We start from the raw sequence: 14,670 nt of genomic DNA on the forward strand, positions 1-14,670 counted from the left end.
CAACTCCAGCCAGAGCCTGGCTTGGAAAGCTCTGTGAGTCGGTACAGCTCCACTTCTAAATGTGGCTTTCTTCTGAAATTTAAACTCCACAGGAGAGGAGTTTTCTTACAGGGGCTGCTGCTGAGCTTGTGCTTGTAGGTCAGGGAACATCACAATACATTGTGGGCTGCATGAGCTGGGGTGCAGAGCCCATCCAGTGTGTGCTGGTACCTTAGAAACAGCCTTGTTGATCACACAGCTGATGCCTCAGTGATTTTAGACAGAATGTGGGTGCTTGTTTTGTTGGAGTAGTGGAGGAGAAATGAAAGCCTCAGACTCCCATGAATGTACACTATGATGAATCTGCAGCCATAATTACCATATTTCAAATTTCTGTTATATAAAAGCCATTATTAGGGAAAAAAAAAGAAGCAGATGCAAAGTGATAGGAAGATTTTAATTTATTTTACTTGGTGTTTGTGCAGTTTGTGATGGCAGGACCTTGAAATGTGAAATCTCTCCCAAGTGAAAGCATTTTCAACCATGCTGTTTCAATGAAGATAACATGCTAAACCTGGCATAAGCCACTCTTCCTTCATTTACTTTTTGGAAGAGTAAAGGTGGATGATCTGGCTGGTGCTGCATTTAAATTCCTTCTTAGCCAGAAATAGCTGAGAAAGCTGTAAGGAAAACCATATTTAGGTTGGAAACATGCTAAAATTTGAAGAAGACAGGGAAGGAGCTTCCTTAGCTCCAGAAAATTCCACGTCTTTCTCAAATTTGAGATTCCAGCTTCCCTATGAAATGGCTGTGGAAGTTTTGACATTTTCCCATTTTGTACTTGAGGGTGGTTAAAGGTTCGACTGCCTTAGAGCCAAAATGTTTGCCAACAATGTGTATTTTTTCCCAGTTTCTTCAAATAAGAAACAATTGAAATAAATGCCCTGCAATGGGCACATAATAAACTCCTTTTGGGCTTTTTTTGCCCCATTTAAGTCTAGTGGCTGCTTTTGTGTGCTCACCACACTGCTGTCTTGTGCATCTCAAACCAGTGCCCTCAGCACAGGGGTCCTCTGCCCTTTCCAAGTTCCATAAACCCTGCACTAATGATTATTTGGTTTACTTTAGTCAACTGATTTTATTCCTCTGGGAACTGTTATAGAATGGTGAACTGAGGATGTGCCTCAGTTTTAACTTATCTTTAGCTGCAGGTATTTTATGTGAGATGGCCCAGAGTGTTGCATGCACTTTATGTTTTTGGAAAGGAATTAGTGTAAGTTAGTCCCAGAGATGTGACCTGCAGCCATCCTGGAGAAAAGGCCTCTCAGGACTCATACTGAGCATGGACCATGTGTAGGACAATGTTACAACTGAAGCTTTGACCTGTGGAGTTTGGATGCTGGGAAAAGTGGTCAAAGAAAGGAGCTGCTCAGTCTCTTTGCTCATGGATCACTGATTTAAGTGGAGATTGTTGGCATCTCCCTCCCCCTAATGTGGATTTCTCTGATAAGCACTCCTGTGCACAGCTTTAGCAGCCATGCACATGTGCACGTTCAGCAGTTGCTGCCTGTCTTCTCTGTCCCCTTCTGTGATCATTGCTCACACTGGTCCTGTTTATTGACATGGAAATCTGGCTCAGTGTTTGGCTCCTTTGGGGAAAAAAATCAATCACAAACTGTTGTAGCAATCGTGGTCCATATTGCAGGAAGGAAAGCAGCTCGGTGTTCTCCATGTTTCATTACAACCTGACTGCTTCACCCAGGCTTTGTGATGCCAGTTTTGAGATTTCTAACAAAAAATCTTTTTTATTTCTAAATTGCCTGAAGTTCCTAATTAGATTTCACATGTCTGGTTATGAACTTCACGTCCTTGGGCTATAAACAAGGTCTTTGTGCTCTGCCTATGCTTAGGAGCATGAATAGTTCAAGCACATCCAAGTCAGAAGGGTGTGTGATGCTCTTGCTGTGCTGGTGTCAGGGATGTGTTTGGGGGACCCAAAGACACAAGGGTCAGCCTTGCAGAGCAGTGAGATTGAGTGGCACTAATGTGGGCAGGTCACAACCAGCACAGCTGTGACCTGAGCAGCACTGTTAGATCTTCCTTTTTTTCCTTTTTCAATAAGGCTGACTCATAGTGAGAATTCAGTTACGTTTATTCCTCTGTCTCTTAAAGTTTGAGTCAGGGGACTTTGGTTTTGTAGTTGGCCATTATCTGTTCTCAACAACCATCAGCATGGCTTCTAGCTGGTGGTACTTTACATATGCACTCCTATTTAATTTACTTCCATATGGCAGAGAAATTTTCTTAGGTCCCAGTCTGGCAAGGCCCATCAGTAGGAGTTTAATAGTCCTGGCTGTGACTCACTGCATTGTATTCACCAGCATTATTTACATGGGTGTAAAGTTAATACCTACTCTAATCTCTGCAGGATCAGTGTCTTGGAGGGATTGGTTTTCTTTGCAGCAGTGATGATTAGTGTTGCCACTCAGATAAGATACCTGAGTGTTTTATACCTGTCTTTTCAAAACCAAATAAGAGATGGGTAAAATAATCCACTCAGGATAATTGCAAGCTTCTTTAAATATTTTTCAATATAAAGGGGTAGTTTTGATAGATCTTGTTGAAATACTGTCCTATTTCTGTATAAATCTACTTGTTTAAATACCTAAATAAACACAGCAGAGTGAACAAGCAATTGAGGAAACTTACTGTAAAAATAATCTTCCTCCTACTGGTGTGCGTTCTTGTTATGTAAGGCAAAAAACAAAGTAAACTGAAATGTTTTCTGTGTAGGTAGCTTTCAAATCACATGAAAAATGTGATTAATTAATACAGTGTTCTTCTTCCAGCATGTGACAACTTGCAAAGTGCTTCCACTCACATATCCCTGGAAAAAGTGGGGGGTTTCTCTGGGAGAGTTCTGTAGGCTCTTTGAGATGTGAGAGAAGTTTAAGGGATATAGATGTAATAGTTTTAATGAAAAATAAGGAGCAGCAGTGCAGCAATATCATCAGCATTTTACCTCTTCTATTACCTCTTAATATTTTAAGGCTGCATACTTTTGAGGAGAGAGAACAGAATTTTCCCAGTGTAGATGTTTTATCCCTCATGCCCATGAATATCTCTGGATTTTGCTGACCTTCTTGCAGGCTCTGTTTGCACATGGAAAAGAGCACAGATTACTTAGCATATCCTGACTCTGTTCTTCTGTACAAAGGCATTCCTAAAGGCAAACCAAATGATCCTTTTCCTTGTTTATCTTTTCCAGTTGCCTGTGTCTGGCAATTTGATTGACCTTTATGGCAACCAAAGCATGCCTCCTCCAGGACTAAACATCAGCAACTCATGTCCAGCTAATCTTCCTAATATAAAAAGGGAGCTCACAGGTAAATACATCTAAAATGCCACCTTGGAGTAGTAGTATCATTTTAATTCAGGTGATACTGGACATAATTTCTGTTATGGGAAAGAATATATGGGTGAACAGTTCCTTTCAGCCTGTGTTCATGTGTGGGTGCGTGTGTGTTCACTGTCACAAGTTCATGTAAAGTCCTTGTTACAGTCACACCTGCACTGTGTTGTGTTCCAGGAAGCTTCCATGCACCTTTTCGGGAGCTGTTTTCTAGTTTGGGCTTACTGTTTGCTCTATCAACACCAAACTTTAACAACTTCACATCTGGAGTCTCTGTGGGATTCATTTTGAGGAATGATACACACTGGGGCTTTACTTCAGTAGGGGAGAGCAGTAATGAACAAATAGCCTGTTATGATGTGAAGTCTGTGCATGTAGATCCTTTAAATTGTAAAATTAGGCACTTGGGGGATTGGAATTTGATGATCTTTAAGGTCCCTTCCTACCCAAGCCATTCTATGATTCCATAAATATGCATCACCAAATTAAGATGAAAATGAAATGTTCCTTCAAATTTTATGCCAGTTCCTGCAGCAATGCTCTGAACAAGCTGTGGGAGGTAGGGGCAGGAGAGTGGGACACTAAAAACCTTTTTCTCAAGCACATGTGTACAAGAGCAAGATAGTTTGAAGCAAATAATAAGTTTCATATTCGCAGACATGTTTTATTTCTGCTCGCTTGGAAGGATATAACCACACATAGGGTATATATACAAGGTGGGGCTGTCTCTAGGCTGAACAAATGGAGATCTACTCTGGAACTGATGGCAAAATCATATTAATGCCCAGAAATGCCTGTTCTTAAGCCCAGCAGAGAGTCACTGACCATGCAGTCGGATAGGGGCCTGGTTTCTTTTTTGTCTGTCATCTTTCTGGGTTTCTGTTGTGAAAACTCACAGGCTGACTCAGTTGCAAAGCAGGTTCTGGGCAGAAATTAGTTTAAGCAGAGCAGTGTTAATATGCCAGGAGGAAATGCCACCTCTCTGAGCCAGCAGATATTTGCATTTATAGGACAGCACAGAATTTGAACTCAGCATCAATCAAAGACACACAAAGCACACAATGATTTGTGGCTGTTACAAAAAAGCAGCTTGTACAGAGATGGAACTGTGCAAGAGGAGGGTGGGAAGGGAGGAGAGCTACTCAAAGTCCTGCATTGCAGGCAGTTTTGTTGCCCCGAGTTTAGAAAGTTCCAGGGGCTGTAGGCTGCAAGCTCAGCCCAACCTTGATGTGCAGACTGGTGGATTTTCTTTAGGTGCTGGTGTCAGGCTTTAGGCCAAGAAGAAAGAGAGGGAAAATTGTGAGTGGTCTTATTGAAGTCCTCAATACATCAAAACAAAACTGAAATAAGTTTAATGTCTATATGCTACACTTACCTGTACACAGAATTAATTTAGGTGAATCTTTTTCTGATCAAAACAAAGTAATACAGGAAAGAAACTTATTGGCTGCAGTGAGAGATTATTTTCACTATGCAATGTGTGATAAAAGGTGATGCACTCATTGCTCCTCACTGACTTACTGTGGAACTGCAAAGTGCTTGCTGGTTTGGGGATTTGAATGCAATGGGGCAAGGATAATGACCTCACCTTTAAAAAAAATGAAAAGGGATAAAGCAAAGATAAAATACTTGAAATTGCTTGAGAAACTTAGGACAAATGAGAACTGAAAAGAAGAAATTTAGTTGTGCTGTTGCCTGAACTATTGCATGCTGAAGTTAATAATTATATTATTATTCTAGAATATAATAGCAATAATAATAGAATAATAGATAATAAGTGAGTGGAGCAATGTGAAGGGCAGTTCTGAGTTGAGGAGAAAAATTCTGTGCAGCATGACTGCCATTTCTTTTTTGCTTTTCCCAAAGCAAGAACTATTGTTTTCCAACTTTATTGCTAGGAAAAGTGTTAAATTTTTCACCTTTTTTTTTTCTTTTTTTTTTTTCATATAATAGAAACAGCATAGCTGGAAAATACACTGTTCTTAACAGGTCACTTAAGTGATCCCTTGAGTGCTGTGGTGGTGTGTGTGCACGTGCCACAGAAGGATGTAGCCTTAATTTGGGCGAGCAGAGCCTGTGAGTCCTGCCTGTGTCACATCCTGAGCAGGCAGCAATGCCCAGAGCATGCTGTTCCTGTGGCTCAGCTCCCCTGGGATAGGTGTGCACACGTGGAAGGTATGCTGGATTTCAGCACTTTGTTGTCCTCAGATCCCTTGCTGAGTCAGGGCCTCCGTGGGAAACATTCCCATCATGGGAGTCACTCTGGGAAGTGTGGGAAGAGATGCTCCACAGGTGCAGAGGTGAAGCTTGGTCCCAGCCTTGTGTTTTGGTATCCACAGGCCCTTCTTGCTGCTTGGAATGGGGGTAATGATTGGTGTGACAAATACCGATCAGGCTTCCTGTGCAGGCATTTCACAGGCTGAAGGGCTGTGATTGAATTGTTTTAACTCTAATTACCTCATTCACATGCACTGCATGTATTTTTCCTACAGAGTCAGAAGCGAGAGCCTTGGCTAAGGAGAGGCAAAAGAAAGACAATCACAACTTGAGTAAGTTTTGGTTCCTTGCATTTTGCGCCAATTCTCAGAATGATTTTGGGTATTAAATGCTCAACGACTGATATTTTAAATCTGGATGAGGTACTGCACATAGTATAAAGCACTAGATCATTGTGTTATGCCCATAGATCAAATATCTCGAATTCTTGTGAAATGTGTCCTTAAATCTACTACTGAATTGTAACTCTATTTTTATTTTCAATTAACCAAATAAATGAGTGGTTGTTATCAATGGATAACACGTGACCCAATTGCTTTTAAGAAATCCATCTTGCACAATTTTGCTTTTTTAATTTTAATTTTTAAAAAAATATTAGATATCCGGTCAATTTGTGACTTCAAACAACAGATGGGTCCTCGGTATGGCAATTTTATAAATTTCGTTTTTGAAAGGAGCTCATATTTCCAAATTGGGAAAAAAGTGTTTTAAAATAATGAGCACCTTATGACTTAATAAAGGATCCATAACTTTTCTTTTTATACTTTATAGTAGTATAAAAAAGGAACTGTTTAATGCGTTGAGCCACTCAGAAGCCTTTTCCATAGCATGAAACGGTAAAGCAAGAAAATTGGTATTTAAATTTGACTTTTGGATCCTCAGAGTGTTGCACATGGAAGACTACTTGAAAAACGAGACTGTGCCTTTTGTCCTTTTTTCTGTCTTGGGATTTCCTTGAGTATCTAAATATTTTTCTCTGAATTTGTCTGTGATTCTTATCCCTAGAATCAGTCATTCTGATTTTTAGTCTCAGTTAAACTCTGCAGTCCCAAAATTTACAGTATAGACAGAACTTCTGTCTTAGTGTGTCCATGTGTAGGACAGCAAAATAAATTATCATTGGATTTTAAGCTTCAGGCAAACATTTCAGTGGTGCTTAAAGAAATCTTTGATAAAACACTTTATAAGTTGTGATTAAGTGTGAATATTGCTTGTAACATTTGTGCTGTTTTTCCTAAAGTTGAAAGAAGAAGAAGATTTAATATTAATGATCGTATAAAAGAACTGGGCACCTTGATACCCAAGTCAAATGACCCGTAAGTACAACATGCCCAGGGAGACTGTGGGAGGGAGGAGGTAAAAAAAACCCCAAATTCCTATATTTTCACTTGCTCTTAGCACTCTGTGACAGCAGAAATACCCGAAAGGTTCCATTATATTTTTTGAAGATTTTTTTGAGGGGTTCATTTTTCCCCTTTTGGGACCTGCTCGTGTTTGTATTAATTAGATGATTTTTGTCTCAAATCTGGGCTTGGTGCTGGGAATGACTGACTGCCTTACCAGAGTTGTGAGGATGGGAAACCTTATGCTGGTCTGGCTGCTTAGATGGTTGCATGTCTTGCTAAATGATTCTTTTAATTAATTAGATGTTACATCTTGACAAGACAGAACTGGTCCACTGGTTTAATTTCAGTGAAAAGGGAGGGCAGTTTATCTGGGAAGCCATCCATTGCCCTTCCTTCCAAAGGAAAAAAAGAAGGAAAATAAAGATCATAACTCTGTGCTTGTTCACTGATAATTTGTCAGTGTTTGCTGTAATTTCCCAGGTGTTCTTTGTGATAATTTTACAATGATTTTGCTGCTTTTAGCTTGTATTTACACTTTCTCAATGCTAATTCAGTAGCAAGGAACCTTCCTTGCTCTGGAATTTGAAAGTCCACTTAAATCCCAATCAATGCCCCGTGATGATTCTGGGGAGGTTTTCCAGTATTTTGAGGCACTTGCTCTTGAAGCAACTTCACAGTTACTCTGCAGAGAGGCTCTGCAGCCTCCTCTGAGGCCAGCACAACAATAGGTCTTAGTACCAACCTCCAGGACACACTGCTTTGGTCCTTTGAGGTGGATTTTTGCTCTTGACAGGCTGCAGTAAGATGTTTTTTGCCTATTTAGAGAAAGTGAGATGATGTGAGGAGATGGTGATGCAGCAGCCTCTCTCTCGCTCTCTCAAGCAAATGTGCTTCCCAAGGGCTATGCTCCAGCCCCCTCTAGTGCACTGCAAACGCCTTCAGCGTCCACAAACCCGCAATAAAATAGCAGCTGGGTGTTATGTGTGGATAAGGAGCAGTCACAGGTACAGGTGTGAAGGGAACAGCTGTGAGACAGAGCCTTACCTTGTGCTTTTGTGTCCTTCCAAAGCGACATGCGCTGGAACAAGGGAACGATCCTGAAGGCGTCGGTGGATTACATCCGCAAGCTGCAGAGGGAGCAGCAGCGCACCAAGGAGCTGGAGAACAGGCAGAAGAAGCTGGAGCATGCCAACAGGCACCTGCTGCTCAGAATACAGGTTTGCTGAGAAATGAGCTGCAAATGCTCTTGGTGTTGCAGCGTGTGATTGCAAATAGTGGTGTCTTGTGGGGTGCGAGTTAGAAGGAACCAGCGTTTAAATTAACGGTGGGCAATGCTGAGATATCTGCAGAGGTTTTTCCAGAAAAAGCCAAAGATATATTAGTTTAAAAAAAAAAGAATCCTAACACTCTAGTAGAAGCACTTATGAGTGGTCTGTTTTTGTTCTACCATGGCTGACACTAGTTCCAAACCGTACCATCAAAAATATTTATATGGTAATATATTCTTGTTTGCCAGGCCTGAGGCATTGGGACTTCAGGTATCATGTAGTTGTTGATAGCCACGAAATTAAGTTCAGTTCTTTGGGAGTCTTCCCTGCTGCTTGCAGTGTGTAGGACTGTACAACAGTTCTCCTCAGCACTGAAAAGCAGTAGGTGGCATGAATATGTTTTCTCTGTGGGTTGTTGCCTTGTTAGATTCACACAGGTTCCCGGTGTTCTGAGCTACACAGAAATGTAAGGGTGAAAGCTCTCATTTCTCTGCCTAATTCCTTTGTCTCCACCTCAAGCTGGATAGGAAACCTTAATCTTGATGTCAGCGAAGGTTTTTTTCTGGATAGCCACCCCTCTCTATAGAAGGGTGATTAAAGAAGTGCACCAGAGCTGGATGTAAGGACCCCTGATATGGAGACAGTGATATCCCAGATATCCTCGTGTTGTTGCTCCCCTGCAGCACGAAGAGCTGAGCTCTGCATGCAGCTGCAGCCTGCCAGGAGACCCCTTAACACCCCAGCTAATCCACCAGGGAGATAATGAAGCTGCAAATACCTGAGAGTCAAGTGTGGAAGTAAACAGCTTTAAAATAGAACAGGTCAAGTTGAGCCTGAGTTTTGTACTTGGTTGAGCAATCTGCTGCTAGAATGAGATGATAAAAACACACAAGCTTTCTGCAGAACATCATCAAGCAGTGGTGTTTCAAAGCTAAGTGAGATCACTTCTTAAACATCTTTCATCTTACTTTGTATTAACCATCTGGTCTGGCTCCTTTCAATCAAAATACCATAAAACCCAGACCCTTAAATAACGGGCAATACATCTTGCAGCAAATAACCTCAAGTGTGTATTTTCCTTTTTGTGTTGATTCTGATTAATCATGGAATAAGAAACTCCTGGTTCTGCCACATTAGCTGATGGAAGAAGTGCTTGCTCATTCCACCTTCTCCTCTAATCTTGCAGTGTGCCATTATAAGCTTGTTTTAGCCTGGAAATGATGGAAAAGGGTAATAATCAGCCTCAGTGACAGGAATATCCAGAAACAGCACAATCACAACAGAGATTGTGATTGCCTAGTCTAATGCAGAAGTAGAAGCAAAACGTTTCTTTTGCCGATGTATTTGTGAGAGAGCGTTTCTGTATGATTAAATGTGAAGGTGGGATTTAAACTTTTCACGGAAATTTGGAGAATCCTGGCTCTCTATAAAGTCTGAAACCTCCCTGTGACTTCCTTGTGATTTTTTCTGCACAGGAATAGTGTTGTTGCTCAGTTTTGATTGACCTCTTCCAGCTCTGCCAGACTTGTAGAGTGAGAAATGTCCCCTCCAGATTCTCAACAGGGATGGATAAGGATCACATAGACATGCTGTGCCTTCACATATGACTTTTTAAAAATTACTAAAAACACACGCTTTTGCTATTTTTTTCCCCTATTTTTAAATGTTTTCCTCACCCTACCTGGTGCCAAACCTGCCTATCCTGGCACTGGTTTGATAAGAAGCCTGAGGGCAACATGTCTGTGCTGCAGGACGCTGGGTTCTGGCTCTGGTGTAGGTGCTGGGGAGGAGTGTGAAGGGCCTGTGTGGGATGGTGTTCACCCACCTCTTCAAGACTCTGCTATTCAGGTGAAAATCTGCAGGGCTGGAGTGTGCAAGGTACAAGTCCTTGTCACTATGGGGAAGGGAGTAAATGTGTACAGGAGAAGGAAACTGGAAGCTGCGAGACGAGTATAAGACAGATTTTATTTCCAGATTTTCTTTAAATTTGCCCCTTATTCTCCTTCACAGGAGCTTGAGATGCAAGCCCGGGCACACGGACTGTCCCTTGTCCCATCCACAGGCCTTTGCTCCCCTGACATGGTCAACAGGGTCATCAAACAGGAGCCTGTGCTGGACAACTGCACCCAGGAGATGATGCCACACCACACAGACCTGTCCTGCACCACCACCCTGGACCTCACTGACGGCACCATCACCTTCAGTGACAACCTGGGGAACGTGACTGAACCAGCTGGCACCTACGGAGTTCCTGCCAAAATGGGATCCAAACTGGAAGACATCCTGATGGACGATACCCTGTCCCCCGTGGGAGTGACTGACCCACTGCTCTCCTCCGTGTCTCCTGGGGCATCAAAGACGAGTAGCAGGCGGAGCAGTGTGAGCATGGAGGACACTGACCATGCCTGTTAGCACCTGTTGGCACACCTTTCATAAACTACTTTGGTTCTTTGATCAGTAGATGAAATAATTTACCCTTTTGTAGAATTTTTTTGATTTTTTTTCCCCCTCGTGCTTCATCAGTGTGTGTGCGTGTGTGTATATATTATATATATAGATTTTTTTTTAGAATTTTTGTGAAGAAACTTGTATATTCTATTTTAAAACTACCAATGCCTCCAAAATATTGTACAGCATATGTACAGAATCTGTGAACTGGATTCGCCAAGAACTTTGAACTGGTCAAATCTACTCAAAGCAATAGAATTACAGATGAAGAGTCTGTTTCTACTGGGGGGAAGGGGGCAATTGTAGGATTGTAAATGCAACCTATTTACTTGGAAACAAAATGTAAAGTTTAAGAATGTAAAGAAACAACAACAACAACAAAAGTCCAATTTGTAATTGTATTAATTGAATAGTGCTGCCTTAAAGATACAGTGTCCCTCAAATGTTGGTCTTACATGACAAGTGTTTAGCGAAAATACCCACCTGACTTCACTCAGAAAAGAAACTAAACCCAAGTGTTAAGACATCCTGATTGTGTTGATTGTGATATAAAATGCTGTTGCTGAAACTGCAGGGAGATGTGAGTGTCTCAGAGTGTTGTTTAATTTTACTCTGAGCTGATTTGGGTTTTCCTTTTGATCATGGTTCAAGTTTTTCCTCTTAAATTTTTATTTTGTTTTGTGACACACATGGGTGGCTTTGCCAATGGCAAAGCAAGCAGGAGCACTGTAAGTTGGGATACACTCTTTGGACAAAAAAATTATGCATATTATAGCTGGGCACATTATGTTGTACATATCTAATTGGCTTTATTTTTTTTTAAATTGTATTGTACAGTTTCTTTTGATTTGCATGGATTCCTTAGTTATCCTCAACTTTTTGTTTTAAGTTAATTTGTATTTCATTTGTAAGATTTTTGCCTCTTAATATTGCAGCGATTTTTTGACATTTTTAAAACTCATTGGAAGTTTTCTGCGTTCTTTGTAAACACTTGAAAGGAAGCTTTTATGCAGAGTTCTGTGTTTTAAGAGAGATTTTGAGAATATTTTGTATATTACAGTCTCACTTTGAAAATGTTTTTAAACGCATTTAAGGTAGAGTAAAAATTTAGATTAGGTAATAAAACAACTCTGTAGAGAAACTGAACTTACATATTTATTTTTAGTGATACAGAAAAAAAAGTAGTAATATGCTTGGAAACATAACTATGTAGTTAATATACCCGTTAGAGCAATTCGTGTTCTATTTCAGCACTGGGGCTGACATAAGAGAAAAAAAAAACAACAAAAAAAAAGAGTAAATTACTGTATCTGCAAATAACTGTTACTTGATAACAATGTTATTAATTTTTAACATGCAACCATGTTGTAAAAGTAGTTTGGTGCATTATCTACTCAAGTGTAGTCCTATGCAATAACGGTAGTTTTCCTTGTATTATATCCAGCCTAGGTGTTCCACGGAGGTGACAGACAGGTGGTGTTCCGAGGGAATGGAGTTCTCCACGGCAGCCTACAGCTGACTGGCAGGCGTAGCTCGTTCAGAATGAAGTGCCTTAAACTCTAGTTGTAGTCTTCCTCGACTAGCACTGACTGAAGTGTGGCGTAGACAGAGCTTTGGGGTGGTGGTGTGTAGGGCCTTGAGGTGTAGCATGGTGCCTACAGATAGAAAACCAGAGCTTCCCTTTCTCCTTTGTGCTACACTGGAAATTACATAGGATGGGTGCAACGGCGAGTAACTTGAGTGCCAGTTTGGCCAGCTTTCCAAGAAAACCGTGGGCTCAGCAGGTGGTGTTCAGAAACCAAATGTGAACTGGGTAGGTTGGGGTGGCTGGGGGTAGTGATGGGAGTTTCCACAGCGCTGAGCTCTCTCTCAGACATTTCTTCAGGAGGGCTCCCTGCCTGCCACCACTGTGGTTGCATGGGAGGCAAGGGTTCCTGGTGTCCCCTGCCTGGCACTGCTGCTGTGGTGTGAGTGGCAAGGGTTCCTGGTGTCCCCTGCCTGGCATTGCTGCTGTGGCATGGGTGGCAAGGGCTCCTGTGTCCCCTGCCTGGCAGCTGTGCTCCCAGCACAGGGGCTCAGGCTCTGCAGGGCTGTGGAACTCGGGTCTGTGTTCCTGTCACTCTTCCCGTGGCTGTGTCCAGCCCTCCCTTCCCGCTTGAGCCGCCAGCGATGTGTTAGCGTTGATGCAACCACAGGGTTGTGGCTTTTTTTCTTTTCTTTTATAGTTCTTGAAGGAGGAGCTGGAGATGGGTTGTAATGATGCCTCTCCCCCCTCAGCCCACACAGCTTTTGGGAATATGTTTTTCCTAGGGTAGAGAAGCTCTGGCCCAGGCAGGACCCAGGAGGCTGCAGGTTGTGCTGTGGTCATCATGGTCCTGGGACAAGAAATGCCCCCAGTCCCTGCAAGGCAGCTGTGCCGTAGCTCTGAGTCAAGTGTGGGGGTACAGGCTTCTGGTGCTGCTGTTTGGCTGGGGTGACAGGTAGGAAAATCTGTAAAAAATGGATGTAGCTGTAACACAGGGCTATGTTGCCCTTCCCCAAAGAATGGGGCAGCTCTGCAGTGTTGGTACAACAAATCAGGGTGTGCATGCTGGAGTGTAGTAACTGAGAACCACTGAATGTATTGAATGAGGCTTTTGGTTTGGTGCCTGCCCGGGGCATTCAGAAATGCAAGTCTAGACTGTGGTATATGAATATTTTTCAAGCTTATGTGAAACCACTGGTACTCGCTGACATCCGTGACTTCTGATTTTTGGCTGTGTGGAGGTGAATTAGGATTCAAGGCCAACCATTCCATCAAGAGCTGGATTCCCTGGCAGAAGTCTCTGTGGCTGCAGCAGCTGTGTTGTGTGCTCCTATACCTTGTGTTTTCTGGGGTAACACATAACTTGGCCATGCCCTGCTCACTCTTCCTCCTGTGTTCCCATAGGTTACAGCCCTCCTCAGGGCCTGCCCACCCTTGGAATGGTGACACTGCAGTGGGGACACCTCTAGGAGACACAGACCCCCAGTGGGTGCTAATAGGAGGTGCCTTTGCCCCTTTGAGCATGGTGGAGGGTGTGGGTGTGACATTTTGGAGGGGTTGGTGGCAGGGGACAGAGGCAGCAGTCACAGGAATGGTTTGGCATGGGCTGGGTGGAGTGAGATGGACAGAAGTTGTTGCCCAGTCTGGTGACAGTGACGTGTGTGACGCTGGGCAGCGGTGGCTTCCCTGAGCAGGTGGGTGGGGAAACGACCAATTCTCACTTTGCCAAAGCCATGCAACAGGCAGGGATGTGCAGAGTACCATGAAAAGTTCTTCCTTACTGCTTTTGGCCTATAAAGCAATATTTAACTCTTACAACCGTTAAAAGCAAAAAGAAGGTACATAGGGAAAGCACAAAGCACAAAATAATGCACTTACATTTATGTTGTTTGACATAAAATGCACTGGGGGGGAAGCTGATGTTGATAATAGTATAAATACCTATATTTCTTGAAAAAGTGACATTAATTACTGCCTCTTGCTATGATGCTTGGTACTGTAATGTTGATATTCATCTGCTGTTGACTGCAGCAATAATTTGTGTATGGTCCATAGCACTGTAAATTATGGATCAATATTAATGTATCCAATGAAATAATTTGAACTGTTGTTCTTGATAGATGGATTAAAGCATTTGGTTTTTCACATACATCTGTGTAAGTCCCTCGTTTTCCATGTGAGTGGATCTTGTTTTCTTGTGCATCTGAAGTCCCTGCAGTGCTTCTGTGTCTGTGACTTGGCCATGGATGTGTCCATGTCCCTGACCTGGTGTTGGTTGGCATCCTTGGTTCCACCAGAGCTGTCCAGTTGTGTTTGTGGCAGTCACACAGGGCATTGAAGCTGCAGACCAGACCGCACCTGGGCTTTGCAAGTACCTGCCAAAGTGGAAAGAACCAGAGCTTGTGGTCCAGAGTA

The 14,670-nt window shown here is 42.4% G+C and overlaps 1 protein-coding gene across 4 annotated transcripts in view; it reads left to right on the top strand.

Annotated features, from left to right (window-relative positions):
• MITF (melanocyte inducing transcription factor) overlaps positions 1 to 14,396 on the top strand; it is a 99,101-nt gene extending 84,705 nt beyond the window's left edge. For all 4 annotated transcript variants that reach the window (XM_030956593.1, XM_030956594.1, XM_030956595.1 and 1 more), the window contains 5 exons: positions 3,248 to 3,365; positions 5,884 to 5,940; positions 6,909 to 6,984; positions 8,084 to 8,231; positions 10,293 to 14,396. In XM_030956593.1, coding sequence (XP_030812453.1) covers positions 3,248 to 3,365; positions 5,884 to 5,940; positions 6,909 to 6,984; positions 8,084 to 8,231; positions 10,293 to 10,694 — 801 coding nt within the window. In that variant the 3' untranslated portion in view covers positions 10,695 to 14,396. The remainder of the gene's footprint in view (positions 1 to 3,247; positions 3,366 to 5,883; positions 5,941 to 6,908; positions 6,985 to 8,083; positions 8,232 to 10,292) is intronic.
• The last annotated feature ends 274 nt before the right edge of the window (positions 14,397 to 14,670 follow it).

Source organism: Camarhynchus parvulus, chromosome 12, assembly GCF_901933205.1.
Source record: "Camarhynchus parvulus chromosome 12, STF_HiC, whole genome shotgun sequence".
In the NCBI taxonomy this organism is placed as follows: domain Eukaryota; kingdom Metazoa; phylum Chordata; class Aves; order Passeriformes; family Thraupidae; genus Camarhynchus; species Camarhynchus parvulus.